This window comes from Odontesthes bonariensis, chromosome 6, assembly GCF_027942865.1.
Source record: "Odontesthes bonariensis isolate fOdoBon6 chromosome 6, fOdoBon6.hap1, whole genome shotgun sequence".
Taxonomy (NCBI): Eukaryota; Metazoa; Chordata; class Actinopteri; order Atheriniformes; family Atherinopsidae; genus Odontesthes; species Odontesthes bonariensis.
The window spans coordinates 23,725,532-23,743,969 of record NC_134511.1 but is presented as its reverse complement, the minus strand read 5'-3'; the positions used below and the strand labels follow the sequence as shown (position 1 = coordinate 23,743,969).

At 40.6% G+C, this 18,438-nt stretch overlaps 1 protein-coding gene and 1 long non-coding RNA gene across 2 annotated transcripts; one reads left to right on the top strand and one right to left on the bottom strand.

Moving 5' to 3' along the window:
- Positions 1–10,980: 10,980 nt before the first annotated feature.
- Positions 10,981–12,614, bottom strand: LOC142382925 (uncharacterized). The gene is made up of 3 exons (XR_012769962.1): positions 12,253–12,614; positions 12,019–12,083; positions 10,981–11,775 (listed from the first exon to the last, which is right to left on the bottom strand). It is a non-coding gene; the product is annotated as an uncharacterized LOC142382925 (long non-coding RNA).
- A 249-nt stretch (positions 12,615–12,863) lies between these two features.
- On the top strand, positions 12,864–17,568 carry riok2 (RIO kinase 2 (yeast)). The gene is made up of 10 exons (XM_075469061.1): positions 12,864–13,042; positions 14,391–14,529; positions 14,630–14,746; positions 14,937–15,112; positions 15,245–15,333; positions 15,442–15,633; positions 15,731–15,823; positions 15,986–16,396; positions 16,637–16,736; positions 17,041–17,568. Exons 1-10 carry the CDS (start codon positions 12,977–12,979, stop codon positions 17,200–17,202), a joined length of 1,545 nt encoding a protein of 514 aa, XP_075325176.1. The 5' UTR covers positions 12,864–12,976; the 3' UTR covers positions 17,203–17,568.
- The last annotated feature ends 870 nt before the right edge of the window (positions 17,569–18,438 follow it).

Genomic DNA, 18,438 nt, shown 5'->3' with positions numbered 1-18,438 from the left:
TTTTTAGGTAATAACTATAGAAGAGACTATAGGATTAGTGTGTGTCGGACAAGGGGAGCGTGGCATCACGATGGCGGCTCAAAATCATTGTGATGCCAGTCAACCATCATGATGGACAACCCTACTTGCTGAGGGATGTTTCAGCGATGTTTTCAGAGACAATTCTCTCATCCTAGAATTATTTTTTCCTTTCCTTAGTTTTACAGATGACCAAAGCCAGGATTTGTGTGTGTCGGACGAGGGGAGCGTGGCATCACGATGGCGGCTCAAAATCATTGTGATGTCAGTCAACCATCACGATGGACAACCCTACTTTCTGAGGGATGTTTCAGCGATGTTTAGGCGAGTGCCCTATCTGTGGCATTGAAAGTATTGTCAAACACCTTCGCCAGTTCCATGGCCTCCTCAACAAGAAAGAGCGTCAAATCTTCAACAATCTGGCCACAGGCCGGATTGCCCTTTCCCCCTTTGCTCCCCTTTCCTCCTGCACCTCCTCCTCCTTGGAGCTGTCCCGGGAGGAGGAGGGAAAACGAGGGGAGGGGCAGCGGCACCACGCCTCCTCCACGGACAGCTCCGAGGAGGAGGAGGGACAACGAGGGGAGGGGCGGCAGCGCCAACGCCAGCAGCAGGATGACAAATTAGCGGATGAGCGGCGCCACGTCTCCTCCACTGACAGCTCCGAGGAGGCCTCCACCCCGGCTGCGGACTCCTCCTCCTCCGCTACTGAGGGCACACTAAGTGAAAACCACGTAATCACTGTCACACAAACGTCCAAATTCACTGAGCTCAATGTATACCTGTTCTCTCATCTATCAAATGGGGCCTCCCCGCCTCCGGAGAGGTAGAGGGGAGGTTTGACACGTAACGTGGGCAGCGCGGAGACTATGACGTCCACCGGCAGCCGCGCCAGACGGGAATGGTGGAAGAAGCAGAAAGGAAGGGGGCCGACAGGGCAGTTGGAGGAGCTGTGCCGAGCAGGTCCACATGTCACACCGGGCTTTGCCAAAAGTCTGCACTTAGTGGGGGACGAAGGCGAGCCGAAGCTGCCTGCGACTGCCCCAGACGCGGGCGAGGAGAGTTGGGTACGGCGGATGGCCAGGGCGAGACCGCCGCACCGCGCTTAGGTGGAAGGGTAGGCGTTCATTGTTCCGTCAACGCAAGCCGTGTCCAACGTATTCAATTCATTTTCAATGAAATCGGCCGATCGTTGTCGCCGTGCTCGCAAAGCATGCTGGGATTCCGGCACGGCGAGCGGGGGACAAAAAGTTGGGCTCGCTCGAAGTTTATGCAAATTTGCCACGGCAGACGGAGTGTGTTATCCAATGACAGTAGATCATGTGATCTCCTGTGTCGCAGCAGCAGCAGCAGCACAGCAGCTCTCCTCACTCGCAGATCCACAGCCATGGTGCAATATGAAATAATGTTCCATTGCTGACGATTTATACACATTAATTTCCCTCCAAAACTCAAATTTTTAGAGGGAGAAACTTCGGTTGGTTAAAATCACAAGTTATTTACTTTCCCCCGGAGCAATTCTACACGCCCCTCTGTACACACCCACTGTAGTAGCAACACAGCGAGACTAGGCATCCAATCCGGCGAGTCAAGTTGACGTGACGGAACAATGGACGCCTACCGTAAGTTCCGAGAGGGGCGGGCCCAGACCGTGATGGATCTACTTCCTCTGGACAGGTGTTAAAGGATAAGACCGGTTTTTTGACATTGGGCCCTTGATTTCACATTATAACATGATGTTCTACTCACCCCTGCTTGTTGTTGGTCATTTGGAGCTGTTCCGAAGATATTCGCGAGGCGTTTGGCTGCTCTCTTGAGATATTCGGCCATGAAACGGTTTCCTATGGGCAAGCTTATACAGGCACAAACTATGCTGTTTATAATTTATTAATTACTGTACACTAGCACTGATAACGTGGAGGTGCGTCGCTTACTTAAAAAAATCCGGGTTACTAATTTTGAATTTTAGCCGAATGAATAAATAGGCAGCAGGTCTGTGGGCTGTCTGTGGCAGTAGCACGACGAGGACGTCAGTAACACCCACTTTACGACAAAAAATCAAAATTACAGTAACCCGGATTTTTTTAAGTAAGCGACGCACCTCCACGTTATCAGTGCTAATGTACAGTAATTAATAAATTATAAACAGCATAGTTTGTGCCTGTATAAGCTTGCCCATAGGAAACCGTTTCATGGCCGAATATCTCAAGAGAGCAGCCAGACGCCTCGCGAATATCTTCGGAACAGCTCCAAATGACCAACAACAAGCAGGGGTGAGTAGAACATCATGTTATAATGTGAAATCAAGGGCCCAATGTCAAAAAACCGGTCTTATCCTTTAAGAGTGGTCAGAGGTACTCTGGATGTGATTGGCTATTGCAAACAAATGCTCTAGAGACTTGTTTTGCACTTAAAGTGAGTGATTCAAGTTTGTTTTCTTACTATTGCTCGTCGCGCATATACTTTTCCATTTGTTATGGGTAATAAACTTCTAATGTGTGAGAATAAATCCGCAAATAAAAAAGGCAATTTAAAGTGTGTGATGAGTGTGTGTGTTTACTCCAGCCTGGCCTTTCACAGACAGACACGCTCTGTGCTAAAGCACACACACACACTGTTTATACTACCTCCCCCTGGAATGCATAGAATCCAGCTGTTGCTGGCAACAGAAACTTGCCAGTAAATCTGTTTAACATACTGTCTGTTTTTCGGCTCTCCTAACATGCGCACACACCTGACCTTCAGATTTCATACGAGTGATTAAGTGTTACCATTAGCATCTCTTTAGATGTATGCCTTTCCATTTCTGATATAATACGGTATAATTGTTGCCTTTGTCGGAGATTTATCTGATGCTCTATGAAGGAAACTGCACAAATATCAACTGAGCAAGGAACCATTCAAAAAAAATAAATCACACACAGCAGCAAAATAAATATTCAAATATAGAACAAATTCAAACATCGACACAACCCCATATTGTGGATAATTTGATTAGTCAGAACAGGAAAAGCACAGGCATTACAAATAACATTAAGAATAGCCTCATTCTTGCTCTCACTGAGCCATGATAATGTGACTAACAGTGAGATAGATGTACACTTCAAGGTCCCTAATCTAACAATGTCTGTGTAACTTCATGTTCATTACCAAGAACAGAACATTGGGCCTCATGCAAGAACCGTTCGTACGCACAGATTTGTTCTTAAATCGTGCGTAAGAGTGATTTAACCTTCGTCTTGTGTTCGGGTCGGCGCCGACCCGTTTTTAGGTTTTAAATGCATAAAATAACCATATAAATTTGTTTGTTGCATCAAGGCTTTATGACTTTGTCAAGAACCTCTATTTCAACAAAATAAAACAAAAAAAATTGTTTTCACTAAATTATAAAATGCTCTAGTTGAAATTAAGACCTTTGTGTTGTTAGGGTCAGATTCAACCCAGTTATAAAAATAAGATTATAAAGCAATAATTAGAGCCAAAACTGAAATCACAAGTTCACTGTCAGCCAACACACTGCTTTTCATTTTGTGTTTGTACTAAAGTTCTATTGCTGAAAAAAAAGAGACTTTTTTGCCTTTTTCTTGAAGTAAATGTATGGGTCGAAACTGACCTGTAACACCATAGATGTTACTATAGTTACTATATGTTACTATAGTATTAAAATGAAAAAATAAATAAAACTAATTTATTTAAGAGATGTGTTCTAAATCCCCTCAGTAATAGTCAGGTGACATGACAACCTTTTATTTATTGATTCTCTTGAGGTTCATTTGACTTTTTTTTATTTTATTGAAATCTAGGGGTATACTGACAAAAACAAGGCCCAGGGGCCCACACAAAAAATATTAAAACCAATATTTTTATGGATAAAGAAGCCTAACAAGGTAACCAAGAGAAAAAAAGAAATTTAGAATAAAAATACGAAAATGTTCTTGCATGAGGCCCATTGTCTGTTTTCCACACATATCCAGACATATACATCTTGACCCTTGAAATAAAATAAATGTATACGATTAAAAGACCCATAAAATGTACTTTCAGTGACTCAGAGTGATTACACTTGATGACCCCATTGTTCGGTATCTTGTAGAAGAGTACTGCACACTGAGGATGTTAGTGAGATTATGCCCACTGCAGTAGGTAAAAGAAGGAGACAAGAAATATTTAAATAAAAGTGCTGCACACAGCAGCACCATATACATTTCTATTTGTCGATGGACATTTCGGCCTTCACTCACTCCTCAAGGTCATCCATGTTCTGATTATCATCATCATGGAGCTGTGTGCTTTATACCTAATAGGCCTCCTTCACATCATACTGTATTTTGACTGATGATCTGGGATCAGTTGTTCTTTTCTGTAAAAGACCTAATTGTTCTATATTTAATTTTTTGATTTTCATGTGAACTGAATACATGCATCTGTAACCCTGTTTATTGTGCTTCAAGCCAGAAAACCAATGTAAAATATGTCTAAATATCTAAAAACTTTTTTTCTGGTTAAAACCATATTAAATGACAAAATAAGAGTGTCAGTTGTGCAAACACAAACATATTTCAACCAAACATTTTATTATAAAATGTCATCATCAGCTTTTACTGCTGTTTACACTGTTGGGTAGATTAATCTGCAACAATGAACTGTATTTGATCAAATTTAAGGGTTTAGAGATTAGAAATGTGCTGAAGTCCTAATAAGGGTTGATCCATGACAGCAGCGACCACCACATCTGGGGTCCGTTTCACGTAGCAGGTTCAACCAACTCTGAGTCTATTCCTGATCTCTGAGTTGATCTACTCTGAGATAGAAAACCCTGAGTTTCCGGTTCCAGAAACGCTGATTTGAGTGAGGTTAATCAACTCTGAGTAAGTTCACCTTGAGTTTAGCGCGTGCACCACAACTTTAAAAAGCCAGCATCAATGGAGCCCCGATTCGACGAGTCACCATGGCAACGGGGAAGAGGAGGGGCTACGTTTTTCACCAACCTCGAATTGGAAATCTTAATGCGCTCATACGGCGAGTTTCAATACGTTTTTAGAAATAAGTGCAACACCGCTGCAGCAGCAAAAGTGTAAGTTTAAATGTAGTCCTTTGCAATCACAATAATATTACAGGGAAACTGCTTGAATGGTAGCCCATTCATTTATTTCATTTAGGTGCAATCCCGCAGGGGAGAAGCGCTCTTGGCAGCAGTTTAAGATGAAATATAAAAACATTGTTCAAACAGGTGAGACCTCGGCATGGAGGATCCTCATTTTGATCATGTTTTACACTGTAAAATAAATATTAAGTGGCTATTTGACTGTGCAGTTATTTTATTCCCAACATAATGCTGTTTTCACACACATAAACTGTCTTCTCATCTATATCATCCATCCATCCATTATCTATACACCGCTGAATCCGTCAGTCGGGTCGCGGGGGGGCTGGAGCCTATCCCAGCGGTCAATGGGCAAGAGGCGGGGTACACCCTGGACAGGCCGCCAGTCCATCACAGGGCCACATAGAGACAAACGAGACAAACAACCATACACACTCACACTCACTCCTAAGGACAATTTAGAGTCATCATCTATATCATGTTCTGTTAAATAATTAAGCCTATTTAAACTAACACAGACTTCTACTGAGCCAACAGAAAGAAGGCAAATGCCCGTAAAACCGGTGCTGCCCAGCACCGCCACCTCTAACGGGAGGGCAGTGGCTGAGGGAATCCCCGGAGGGAATCCACCCCCAAGACACGAGTGTCTTTATAAAATATAATAGGCCTATATATGTCTTTTTTAAGCCTATTCATACAAATATTTATTTGTCTTTTTTTTCTTTTGTCCCAACACATTCTGATGGTGCCGCTCAAAAAGATAATTGTCTGTCAATGCAAAAATCTATGCGCGGTCTGATAACCATCTCAGACGAATATTTATTTCTCTGCGCAATAATGCTGCACCTTCATCCACGGGATCGTTGTCAAAGGGATATGTTCGTGAAAAAAGTTGCCTCCTACTGTGCCTAATGGACTTCTAGAAGTAGAAGAACTCGCTCTGCTGACTGAATGAATGAGGAAATCAAATGGCGTGTGTGTCTGAAAGAGGGCGGAGACAGAAAGAAACTCAAGGTTTCTTTAATAAAACCTGGTCCCGACCAGGTTAGGTTCAGAGAGTCTGTTACTCCGGTAACTGACCGTGAGGTTAAGTTACCTCTCTTTGTGAAACAGGCTAGAGTTACCCCTCTTTCTCGGGGTTGAGTTACCTCCCTTTGTGAAACGGAAAACCCAGGGTTTCCCTCATTTCAGGGTTAACCTACTCAGAGTTTTCACTAAACCTGCTACGTGAAACGGACCTCTGAACACATCACACCAGTTTTAATATCTTTACACTGGCTTCCAGTCAGTCACAGAATAGATTTTAAAAGCCTGCTGATGGTTTACAAATCCCAGAACGGTTTAGACCCAAAATACATCTGTGATATGTTCAGAGAATATAAACCCAGCAGAGCTCTTAGATCCAAGGACTCAGGTCAGCTGGTCCAGTCCAGAGTCCAGACTAAACATGGAGAAGCAGCATTTAGCTGTTATGCTGCAAACAAGTGGAACAAACTACCAGTGGAGATTAAACTTTCACCAAATGGAGACATTTTTAAATCCAGGTTAAAGACATTTCTTTTCTCATGTGTCTATGCATGAAATATCTTTTAACTTATCTAGACTGTTGCCTGTTTTTAAATTCATTTAAATGATTTTATTTGTTTCTTTTTATATTCTTTTATGTATTTTTAATGCTTCTTGCACTCCCTGCTGCAATGCTTTTATTTTATGTAAAGCACTTTGAACTGTTTGCACATGAAATGTGCTATATAAATAAATTTGATTTGATAAATATGCACAATGATAAAACAATAACATACATTTATTAATACAAAGGCCAAAATAATGTGCAGGAGAGGAAAGGAAGCCCAAGGGCTTATATAACCCTCCCCCCCCCCCAATACAAAACACTAAATTAAATCAACCAATAAAAGAAAAGAAAAGGCAGAAAAGAGGAGGAGACAAGGAAAAATACAGAGAGAGAACAAAATCACAATTTCATTTCAATTTCAATTTTGCCTGGACAGAAGATACCTCACCAAACTAGACTTAAACATTTTGTAAGAGGATGAAAGCTTGAGACCTCTGTCTAGGGAGTTCCAGAGCTGGGGACCATGGAATTTGATAAAACATTTATGTCTGGAAGTTCTACAAAGAGGTAAAAGAAAGTTGTTCTGACCTCTTACTGAATATGAGTGAATATCTGATGATAACAGGAAGAACGTATGAAAAGTGCCTGGAATGTCTTGTTTACAATGAATGAAATTAAACATAAACAGAGATGTTTGAAGCATATTAATAGAAAAAATTGACAAGAGTCTGAATTTACTGAATAAAGGTGCAGATGGCGCCTGATTTGTAGAGTTTGAAATCATTCTTAAGAATCTTTTCTGAATTCGGAGTATCTGGTAAGAAGAATATGAGGCACCCCAAGCAATATTACAATATGTTAAATATGGATCAATTAAACTGTAATATAATGTCATGAGACAAGATTGATTAACTAAGGGAGCGACTCTTCTGATAATACCATAAGACTTCATAATTTTTTTGCATACATACTCAATATGGTTTCTCCAGGACAATCTTTCATCGACTAATATCCCAAGAAATTTCATACATGAGACTTGTTTAATTTCCGTGTTATTAATTTGCAGCTTTAAGTCCTGCTTAGGAAAAGTTTTATTTTTGTTTCTGAAAAGTATATAATTGGATTTGTTCACATTCAAAGAAAGCTTGTTCATCTGAAACCATTTTGAGGCGTATTCCAGTGTGGTATTAGCATTTCTGATTAGACATCCAAAGTCAGAATGAGATATAACAATGCTGGTATCATCCGAAAATAAAATGGACAAAGAAGAGTCAGACATTACAGCAAAATCATGAATGAAAATTAAAAACAAAAGGGGGCCAAGAATTGACCCTTGGGGCACACCATAGGATAGTTTTGCTTTCATAGATTCATGACCATTAAAGCAAACATACTGTTCTCTGTTACTAAGGTAATCAGTAAACCATTTGAACACAACATCTTGAAGACCATATCGGTGAAGTTTTGACAAAAGAATATCATGGTCAACTGTGTCAAATGCTTTTGAGAGATCTAAGAAAATACCAATAGCAAACATATTTTTATCCAGAGCAGTAGAAATTTGATCTATTAGTTGCAAAACAGCCATAGATGTTGAATGCTTTTTTCGAAACCCATATTGGTGTTTAAACAGAATATTATTATCATTAAGGTGTTTAATAACTCTGGAGTAAACTAACTTTTCCAAAACTTTGGAAAAACACGGTAACATAGAAATCGGTCTATAATTGTTAAAAACACTGGGTTCACCTTCTTTAAAGAGAGGTAATACCTTTGCCACTTTAAGATCATTAGGAACTACCCCAGTCTTTAGTGACACAGTTAAGACATGTGTTAAAGGTTTACTAATGTAGAGAACTACTTCCTTCAGCAGCTTGGCCTTGATTTCGTCGTGACCTGCTGCTGAATTTTTAAGATTTACAATAATGTCGATCACTTCCTTAACTGTGGGAGGTTCAAAGTTTTGCAGGGTAGGAAAGTGACCAATGATATTATCTATAGGGCATTTATTAGATGGAGAGATTCTCTTGGCAAAAGTGCTACCAACATTTACAAAGAAGTTATTAAATTCATTTGCTATGTCAGAGAGATTGGAGAATGTGGACTTGCCATCTGTAAATTGAGATGGGAATTTTGCAGGTGCCTTTTTCTTGTTTAATAGTTTGCTAATAATATTCCATGTATTTTTTATGTTTTTTGTAGATTCTTTGAATTTATCAGAGTAGTATTTCTTCTTTGCCATACAGAGTAAATAAGTAAACTTGTTTCTATATTTTTTTATATGTACTAGAGTTCAGTGGAGTTGGATTAGAAATAAACTTTTTATATAATCTGTTTTACTTTCTTGAGGATTTTAAGAATCCAGTAGTGAACCAAGGTTTATTAAAACCATGTCTTTTATTCATTTTAAGGCTCACAAGTGGAAAGCACTCATTAAATGCAGACTTAAACAGATGAATAAAAGATTGATAGGTTTTGTTGGCGTCCTGTTGACCATAAACATCATCCCAATTTACTTTTTCAAGCAATCCTCTGAAGCGTTTGACGTTATCTTCATTAAACTTGCGGAAAGTTGTTCTGACATTTAGAACCCTATGATTAAAACTATTGTTTGAAATGATATGGAATACAGGGAGATGGTCAGAAATGTCAGAGTATAATATACCTGAGTCTGCTGGATAATCAAGTGTGTTAGTTATAATGTTATCAATAAGAGTGGCTGTATTACAGGTCACTCTAGTTGGTTTGTCAATAAGAGGAAAAAAACTGGATGAATATAACACATTTAGAAAATTAACAGTCGAATGATTCTCAGTATTGATAAGATTGATGTTAAAGTCACCAAGCAAATAGCAAAGTTTACCTTCCTTATTAACAACATCAAGTGAAGCTGTGAGTATCTCATTGAAGGAATTAATTTCACTATGAGGTGGACGATAAATACAACCAATTATGACATTTCGACCTCCAAAAACAGGGCAAGACATTAATTCCAAAAAGATAGATTCAACCCCAGTTTCATTTGAGATTAAATCCAAATCTTTTCTTACTTTGAACTGATATTGATTATGAACAAATACAGCAACTCCTCCTCCAACTATTTCCTTCCTATTTGAAAATACTAATGTGTAGTGAGGCATATTATAAAGCTCAACACTTTCATCAGAAAGCCAAGTTTCCGTCAAGGCAATAATTGAAAATTCATGTTTTAGTGTTGACAAAAAATGCATAAATTGATCATTATTCTTAGGAAGGCTGCGTATATTTAAGTGAATTGTGGAAAAGACACTGGAATTGCTGGTTACATTGCCAATCAACATTTGAAATTCATCTTCATTATAATAGTTACATGAATTAGACTCTCTGCTAAACCGGTTAAAAAAATTAACATCAGGGTCATGAGAATCAATGCACTCCACATAAGTATAATTATTTGTAGTGAATGGTTTAAAAGATTCAATCATGTCAAAAAACTGAAAAACAAACAATAAAAAAATAGAAGTGAATCAAATGAGGTTAAAATCAGCTCCAGCGCATACCTGCTGGAGGACCGCAACTTCTGCTTACATGTAGTCGATGGTCAGGTGCACCTCAAAAAGAATCACCAGTACTACACACAAGTCCAGACCCAACTGTTTGTGACGGAGAGCTCCTACTGCGACTTTGTAGTGTGGACCTTGAGGAATGCTGTGATTCTGCGCATAGTTCCTGATAGTGCTTTTTGGAATGCACGACTACAAAAGGCACAGGACTTCTTTGTGAAGGTGGCTCTCCCTGAACTTGCTGTGCAATATTTCACTATCCCACCTCTCTCTCAAGCATCATCTGGTCCCAGCGTGCTACGGGAACTACAACAGCCACAGCCACAACAAGTAGGTGGGAAGAGGCCGAGAAAGAAGCCTGTCAAAAAAGCAGCCAAGAGAACAAAGGAAGTGTGGTGTCTCTGTGCCGGACCAGAGGAGGGGGACATGGTGGCCTGTGACAACCAGAACTGCCCAGTCCTGTGGTATCACTTCAGCTGTGTGGGGCTTGTGGACAGACCCTCCGCTGACACGCCATGGTTTTGCTCTTCTTGTGCTGAATAGTGTTTTTTTTGTTCTTTTGCACTAGTAACAGTATTATTTTATTATTATTGCTTGTTGTCAATGTTTACATGCTGGAAATTTTTATACTTTGAATGCACACATGTTATTTTGCAATGTTAACTTTTCCTAGAGGTATATTGCATTCTGCACCTTGCGCCCTTATTCTTTTTTCCTGTTCTGTTAATAAACATCTTTAAGCCATATCAAGTTGTTTCAAGCATTTATTTCAAACAAATTAAAAGTAATGAACAATGAGGAATGAACTCAAACAACACTTTTGCACATGTTCGTTAAGGCACAGCAAACAGTGACAATCTTATCTAAAGGCATTAGGTTTTCACCCTCACATTTGAGCAGCATGTGCACAGGTACAGTTGAATGTAAATATCTGAATTTGTTGCGCACAACACCAATCTCCCTGCTTGGCCAGAGCACCAATGGACTCAGCTGTGCGTACATCACTCCAAGTGTATGGTGAAAGGCATCGGCGACTGTTGTCCTGTGTACTCTAAACAGATGGCTGAGGTGCTGTGTTGGAAGGTCTAGTCTGAGGCGCATTAAAGTCAATAGGACAAGCTGGAAGGGTGAGAGCTTCTTCATCCGACCTTGAGGCAGATATGGAGTGAGGGTGAGTAGAAGTGTCTGGAACAATGCAAAGTTTGGAAGCCCCGTGTAATACTTCACTGTGTTATCGTCACCACTCAGAAAGTTCTCATTCATCTGATATTCATCAAGCTCCCTCTTCAGCTCTCTGTTTTCTTCCATAAGACTGTTGATAACATCTCGTCTAGATGTGCAGAGTCCACATCCCATGTCCTGGGCTGGCGATGGAGGCTGCTGCTGGTCCTGGGCTGGTGGCTGCTGCTCCAGATGCTGGGTCCTGCGCTGTACTTGCCGCTGATATCGCGCTACATCTGTCTCTTTAACATAATTGTGGCCTAATCGCAGGGATGGTGTCCAGTCAGGATGGTTCTCCAGCATCTCATATGATGGCTTACCTACAACAGAATAAATAGTTTATGAAAAAATCTATGCAATCAATGGCAAACCCATCACAGAACACATGTAAAATAAAGATAAAGCCTAGAGGGTAACGCTGCTCATGGTATGACAAAAGGGCTGAGGGGGTACACATTAGCCACATTTTCGAAGAGGCAACAGTTCGCTAGTTAGCTAGGCAGCAACGGTAACTTCGTAGCTTTAATGAGACCACAACATAAAGAGATTTTTAGAGAACGTACCCGAGTGAAAATGCAGCGAACACACTCTCATCGACGGAGGGTGCAATCGAAAGTAAGGTCCTTACCTAATGAAACAACCAATATTACTATGCCGTGCAGCTTGTACGAATGTGGCAGAAAAAAAGGGTTGTGTTTCAGTGGGCCTGGCTAGCTATGTCAGCTAGGCTGTAGATTAGCCAACAGTGGTTGAAAGAAACAGTGCATTAAACGAAAACTACTCCATCTGTAACTTACCAGAATGAAAATGCAGAGAACACACTCTCATCGACACCGGGATTGAGTGGAAAGTTATGTTTGGTCGTCTTATAGCAGCGATCCATGCTAGTCGACGACGCTTTGTTATCTCGGACACTTGGTCTCCGTGGGTGCGCCTCCAAGCAGGAAACCGGTAAAAAGATAAACCATTTACGATTTCCTCCCCATTCCTGTCACGGCTTGCGCTATTGCACCCCATGACACAGCAACGTGCGACCATAGTGGCAAAGACAATAAGTAAGATAGATAAACCAACGAAGAAAGTTCCAAGACCAGGCGGGAGTACGCCCTTGGCGCGCAGTGGAAAACAATGTAAACAAAACAGTTCTGCGCTTCCAGTATGGCCGCCGCTCACATAGTGACGTCACATGCCCGAGCCCAATGGGAGTGTCGCCACTCTCTTTTTACACCACTCTGGTAAACTGTATCTACTAAAAGATCATTTGTAGTGTTAAAAATGTTTTATTAACTGTTTTCCCCCTTTTTATTTCATTATCTGAACTATGTCGTTGAAAGAAAAACAAATGAAAAATAATAATGATAATAACGACGAGAAAGAAAAGGAAGTGACGTATCTTCCGGTCCCCTGATCTTCCGTCTTCCACGTGTGTTTACTAAAATGTGGGCATCCTACCGGTAGCTCAACAATTATTATTATTATTTTTGGCCTATTCGCTGTAACAGTTTTTGAACTGGTTGAAATATGGGGAAGTTGAATGTCGTGATATTGAGATACTTATCTCGAGATGACTTCCGAGTCCTAACTGCTGTAAGTAGCGAGCTAACTGATCAGATCTGTCCCGACAGAGTTAGCTTGTGCAAGGCTAACCGTGTTGCTCATAATAACTAACCCTGTGTGAGCTAACGATACAGTTAGAAAACGTTTTTTTCAGCAGCTCATAATCTAGTTGCTCTATAGGTGTTAATTAACATTATACAGATCTTGTATGAATAGTTCGCTGCTATCTAAGTATCACATGTAATTATATTGGCATTTACAGTTTGTGTGTTTCAGATAAACTTCATGGTCAGAAGTGTCCTGGGTTCCAGAATTAATAATAGCTATTAATTAGAAATTATAGCATCTTTTATTTGTTGTTTTTTAACTTTAAATGCCAAAACTGGATATGTATGGTTTATTAGTATTAGTGGTCCTTATAATCATCTCTGTTTCATATTAGCCCTCATTTCCTTAAGCTTTGGCATTGTAGGTGGGGGGAGTAAAATCATCAGTACGCTTTGGGTGCAAGAATGTTTGTTTCAATACACCAGCAACTTCAGAGATAAGTGTTGATTAAATCAAACAGCTGTTTTCCGAACTTTTAACATTTTCACTCACGCACCTGCCAACACTCCCATTTCTCTTTACTTTCCACCATTTAAAAGACCAAATGTCCATAAACTCCCATTTATTCCTTTATTCTAGAAAATGCCAGAGTATGCAGGGGCCTCTAAATTTATTATAAATGACATGTGTCTGCTTGTCTCCTACCCATGTTCACCATTTTAAATGCTCAATGAATTGACATGTTCTGTAGCTGTCATTGCTTGCAAATCAGCCAATCATGGCAGTCGAGTATTACACTTTGAAAGGTTCAAAACAACAATGGCATGTCAAGATATTTGTGTTCTAGAGACGAGCTATTTTGCTGTGTGATCATTTTCTATGATCAAAGAACTTGAAGCTAACCAAAAATAGCTCAACGTCACATATGTTATATTGTGAAGCTTCTTTTGGTTGTGTGGTCAAATTTTGACTTTTGTAGACCCCAACGTTGTAGAACTACTGAAAATATCAGTCTACACCAAGAATGTTAAACAGTGTGCACAACTACAAAGAAAAAAAGAAAAAGAAACCCCCACATGTGAATCTGACAGTAAACTTGAAATGAATGCATATTAACTGTGGTATGACTACCAGGGCCATAAAGAGAGGGAATGTGACCCAAAGTGAAGGACCAGAAAATGATTGCAGGATCATGTCTGCTCTGTGTTGTGCCAGTTCATTAATTAGCTTTGCAGCAGTTGTACCTTTGTTGAAATTTTTCATTGTTTTTTTTTATTTTTATTAATAATTACATTTGACTTCTTCTCTCTGTCAATTGTCCCTCACACAGGTTGAGATGGGGATGAAGAACCACGAGATTGTTCCTGTGAGTCTTCTGTCCTCCATTGCAAGCCTCAAACACGGCGGCTGCAACAAGATTCTCAGAGAACTTGTAAAACACAAACTTGTGGCCTATGAACGAACCAAGAGTAAGAACGCATGCAGACCTACTTACTTTGTCTCACGAGTTGTGATATAGACGATTGCATGTTGGCCATTTTTCTGACATGCTGTGTGTGTTGATTTTAGCTGTGCAGGGCTACAGGTTGAACTATGGAGGATATGACTACTTGGCTCTAAAGACCTTTTGCTCCAGAGAAGTGATATTGTCAGTTGGCAACCAGATGGGTGTGGGCAAAGAGTCGGGTGAGAAAAGAAACCTCAATTATGTAAAAGTTATTAAACTAAATAAAATGCTTACCCTTTCACCTATAATCGTAAGACGGCACTAAGAAAAGAATAGGAGCAAATTCAACAGAACGTTCCTCAGAAAACTTTGCACATTGTTCACTTAAATTCGACTATTTATACAAACATTTCTGTTCGCTTTGTGTAGACTTGTATATTGTGGCAAGTCCAAATGGGGAGCAGTATGCTATGAAGCTGCACAGGCTCGGTCGGACCTCCTTCAGGAACCTAAAAAACAAGCGAGATTACCACAAACACAGGAAGAACATGTCCTGGCTTTACCTCTCACGCCTCTCGGCCATGAAAGAGTTTGCCTACATGAAGGTAATGGGCCAAATCTAAAGAAGTCTGTAAGTTATGTGGAACATGACAAATGTCACCAGCAACTTGGGAGATCAAAGAAGCATTCATTTGGTGTTGTTGATTATTTTTGAGTGGTCTGCTCTTTCTTCCCAGGCACTGTATGACCGAGGCTTTCCTGTTCCCAAACCTGTGGACTATAACAGACACGCTGTAGTGATGGAGCTCATCAATGGATATCCTCTGTATGAAAGCAGGACACCCCTCTTTCTTGCCTTGCATTTAACAATACAAACAGTGAAGTGTAATGTGGTTTCCTTATCTAAATTGTGTGCATTGTCTGACTTTTGCAGGTGTCAGGTGCACGAGTTGCAGGATCCATCAGCTCTGTACAGCGAGTTCATGGAGCTCATAGTCAAACTGGCAAATCATGGCCTCATTCATGGAGACTTTAATGAGTTCAACCTCATGCTTGACGACCAGGACCACATAACTATGATCGACTTCCCTCAAATGGTGTCTACATCGCACACTAATGCTGAATGGTGGGTCTCTTTTTCAGATAAAGATAAAACGCAGCAGTTGAAATAATGTAACTGAATATGCGTTTCATCCTTTCTCATATTCAACCTCCGTCTGCAGGTATTTTGACCGTGACGTCAAATGTATCGTAGATTTCTTTGCAAAAAGATTCCAATATGAAAGCGAACTTTTTCCAACCTTCAAGGACATCAGGTAACTGCTTTTATTTATGTTAGTTGCGACAAATGCACTCATACGCGCTGTAATTGTACTGGAAATATACTTTGAACTTCTTGAGTGTTGACAGATTCCATTTTGTATTGTCGGCGGTCCTCAAAATGCATTTCATTCTCTCATCCCCTTTCATTAATACAGACGGGCGCATTCTATAGACGTTGACGTCTCAGCCAGCGGCTTCACTAAAGATCTACAGAGGGATAGTGAATTGCTGCACCCAGCCGGACCTGAGGAGGACAATTCCGAAGAAGAGGAGGAGGAGGATGAAGGAGAAGAAGAAGAGGAGGAAACGGATGAGGAAGAAGACGGAGAGGAGACGAGTGTGGACACCGAGGAATTTAAACATGCAATGCTGGAACTCGAGGGATTGAAAGTCAGTGAAACGCATGCAAACGCACAAGATCAAGAACGGGAAAAGACTGAGGTGCCATTCACAGCTGGAGGTGATGAAGAGTCTGAGGAGTTGGAGGAAGAGCTGAAGGAAGCAGAGGACGAGTGCCCAGAGCTAACAGAACTCTCTGCCTCCAACAAAGAGTTTAAACCTTTCAGGTAAACATAGTGGACTGATGACCCCGTAGGATTTTCGAGACAATGAGCTACTGATTTAAAGACTTTATGTTGAAATAACCCACTTGGAGCGGTGCAGAGCTGGCAAAAACTTCTAGAATTTCTAGAAACTGGACAGATGTATAGGATGATTTGTGTCAAATTTAGGAAGTTTGTTGTACAGATTACACAACTAAAGTAGACTTCTCCACAACAACAACCACTTGTGTTTTTCTTGGGCAGAGACTCAGACAGTCTTCAACAAATTGCAGAACATAGGAGAAGGAGAGCAGACAGCGAAGTCACAACGGGAAGCACAGGGAGCTGCTCTACCATATCACCAGTAAGTATCTCACACAACTGAAAGAAGCAAAGGGGCATTTTCATGGTACCGTAACAATTTACAACAATTCATACTTATTTAAATTATTTTTTTCCAATTTGAATCATTGCAATAACTGAAGCTGTCATAGTCTTTAGTAAGCAGAATGTCCTGTAGGTGTTGCAAAAGAGCCTCAACGTTGTGTTACAGTTTGCAAAAGAATTTGATTTCACAGAGAGCAATCCTTCGTAATGTTGTAGGCGGCTAGCTGGCAGACACACGTACATCCATCTGTAGTAACCTGCTGTTGTTGTGTGTGCTGTAGGACGTAGTCCGTCAGAAAGTGCGGAAGCAACTCACCAAACAGCAGAAGGCAGCACAGAGGAGACGTCTGCAGAAGGGAGAGGCCAACTTGGTCACCAAATCCAAAAGGGAGAACCAAAATAACATAAAGTCCAGCATGGAGAGCGCCGACTTCTGGGGATAAAAAGAACTGCAGGGATGAACACATGGAAACCGTGTCAGATTGCTTTTTGTTTGATTAATGATCATCTGTTGTGGTTCCTCTGCATCTTTGTCCAGAGAGGACTATAAACTTGTTATGATGGATGAAAGAAAACAACAGTTTAGTTCCATCATGATGAAATCGGAGAGGAATGACAAAGTGAAAATGAACTGTTCACGTTTCTCTTTTTGTTTTTATGAAACATCCTTTGGTCAGACATGAGGTCAGAACAGTTTTCTTTCCAACCACAGTGCATTACATGTTGCTGTAAATAGAGTCTAATGTAAATATATACCACTCATTATATGAAGTGATGTGACCGACAATAAAACTTTACATGACTGCCGAGGTGGGTTTTTTTTAAATTTTTTTCCTTTCCATTCAAAACAAAGACAAGTTAACAGGACATTAACAACCCTGAAGGTATTTTACATCATGACTTTGCGTTGTGTTGAGCTCATTCTCTTACATCCGTTACACCGTTTCTGCTACAAATGTGACATAAAGGTTTTCAACATGCACTTGCAATAGACAAGAAGGTTGTAAATGCACTTGCTCTTATCAAAGTTGATAGTCAGTTTGGGTATGCTCCTCAGAAAGTACGTAGTCATGTGGAGCCTTTGTTGATGCTCAACTCAAATGGCTATCTATTAGACCCACACAAGCTTGTGGGAGCGTGCACCTTTAAAAGTGCAAGAAACATACCCTCCCAAGTTTAAATACAGACTGAGGCGCTCTATAGGAAAAGATAAGAGAACTAAGTAGCCGAGAAACCACTTTTTTTCTCCTTTTTCTTTTTCAGAAATTGGCTAATTTATGTGGAAGCGGCTTTTAGAAAGACGGTGAATTCAGACTTGAACAAAAGCCATTCATATTGAAGAGGATGAATGGAGCTCAGACCCAGGCCTCAGAGGGTTCAAATTTGAGTGTGGAGTCAGAAATACCCCAACCCCCACATGTCCCGGCACCATATAGTGGATAGAGAAGTTTTTATGATGCCAGATACCAACATGTAAAGGAAGCATCAGATGGTGCTCAAACATGTTTTTCCTTTCTTCAGTATAACAGTGGTGCAGTCTGGTTCACTTGGCAACTTTGTGCAGGTCTTAAATTGTCCAGCTCTATTTGGGGATTAGCCAGCTGCACAGCCAGAAGGGAGGGGCTCAGCATTCCAGCTCTGCACCTCTGTGTGTGTGCATGTGCACAGGGAGTAAGGGG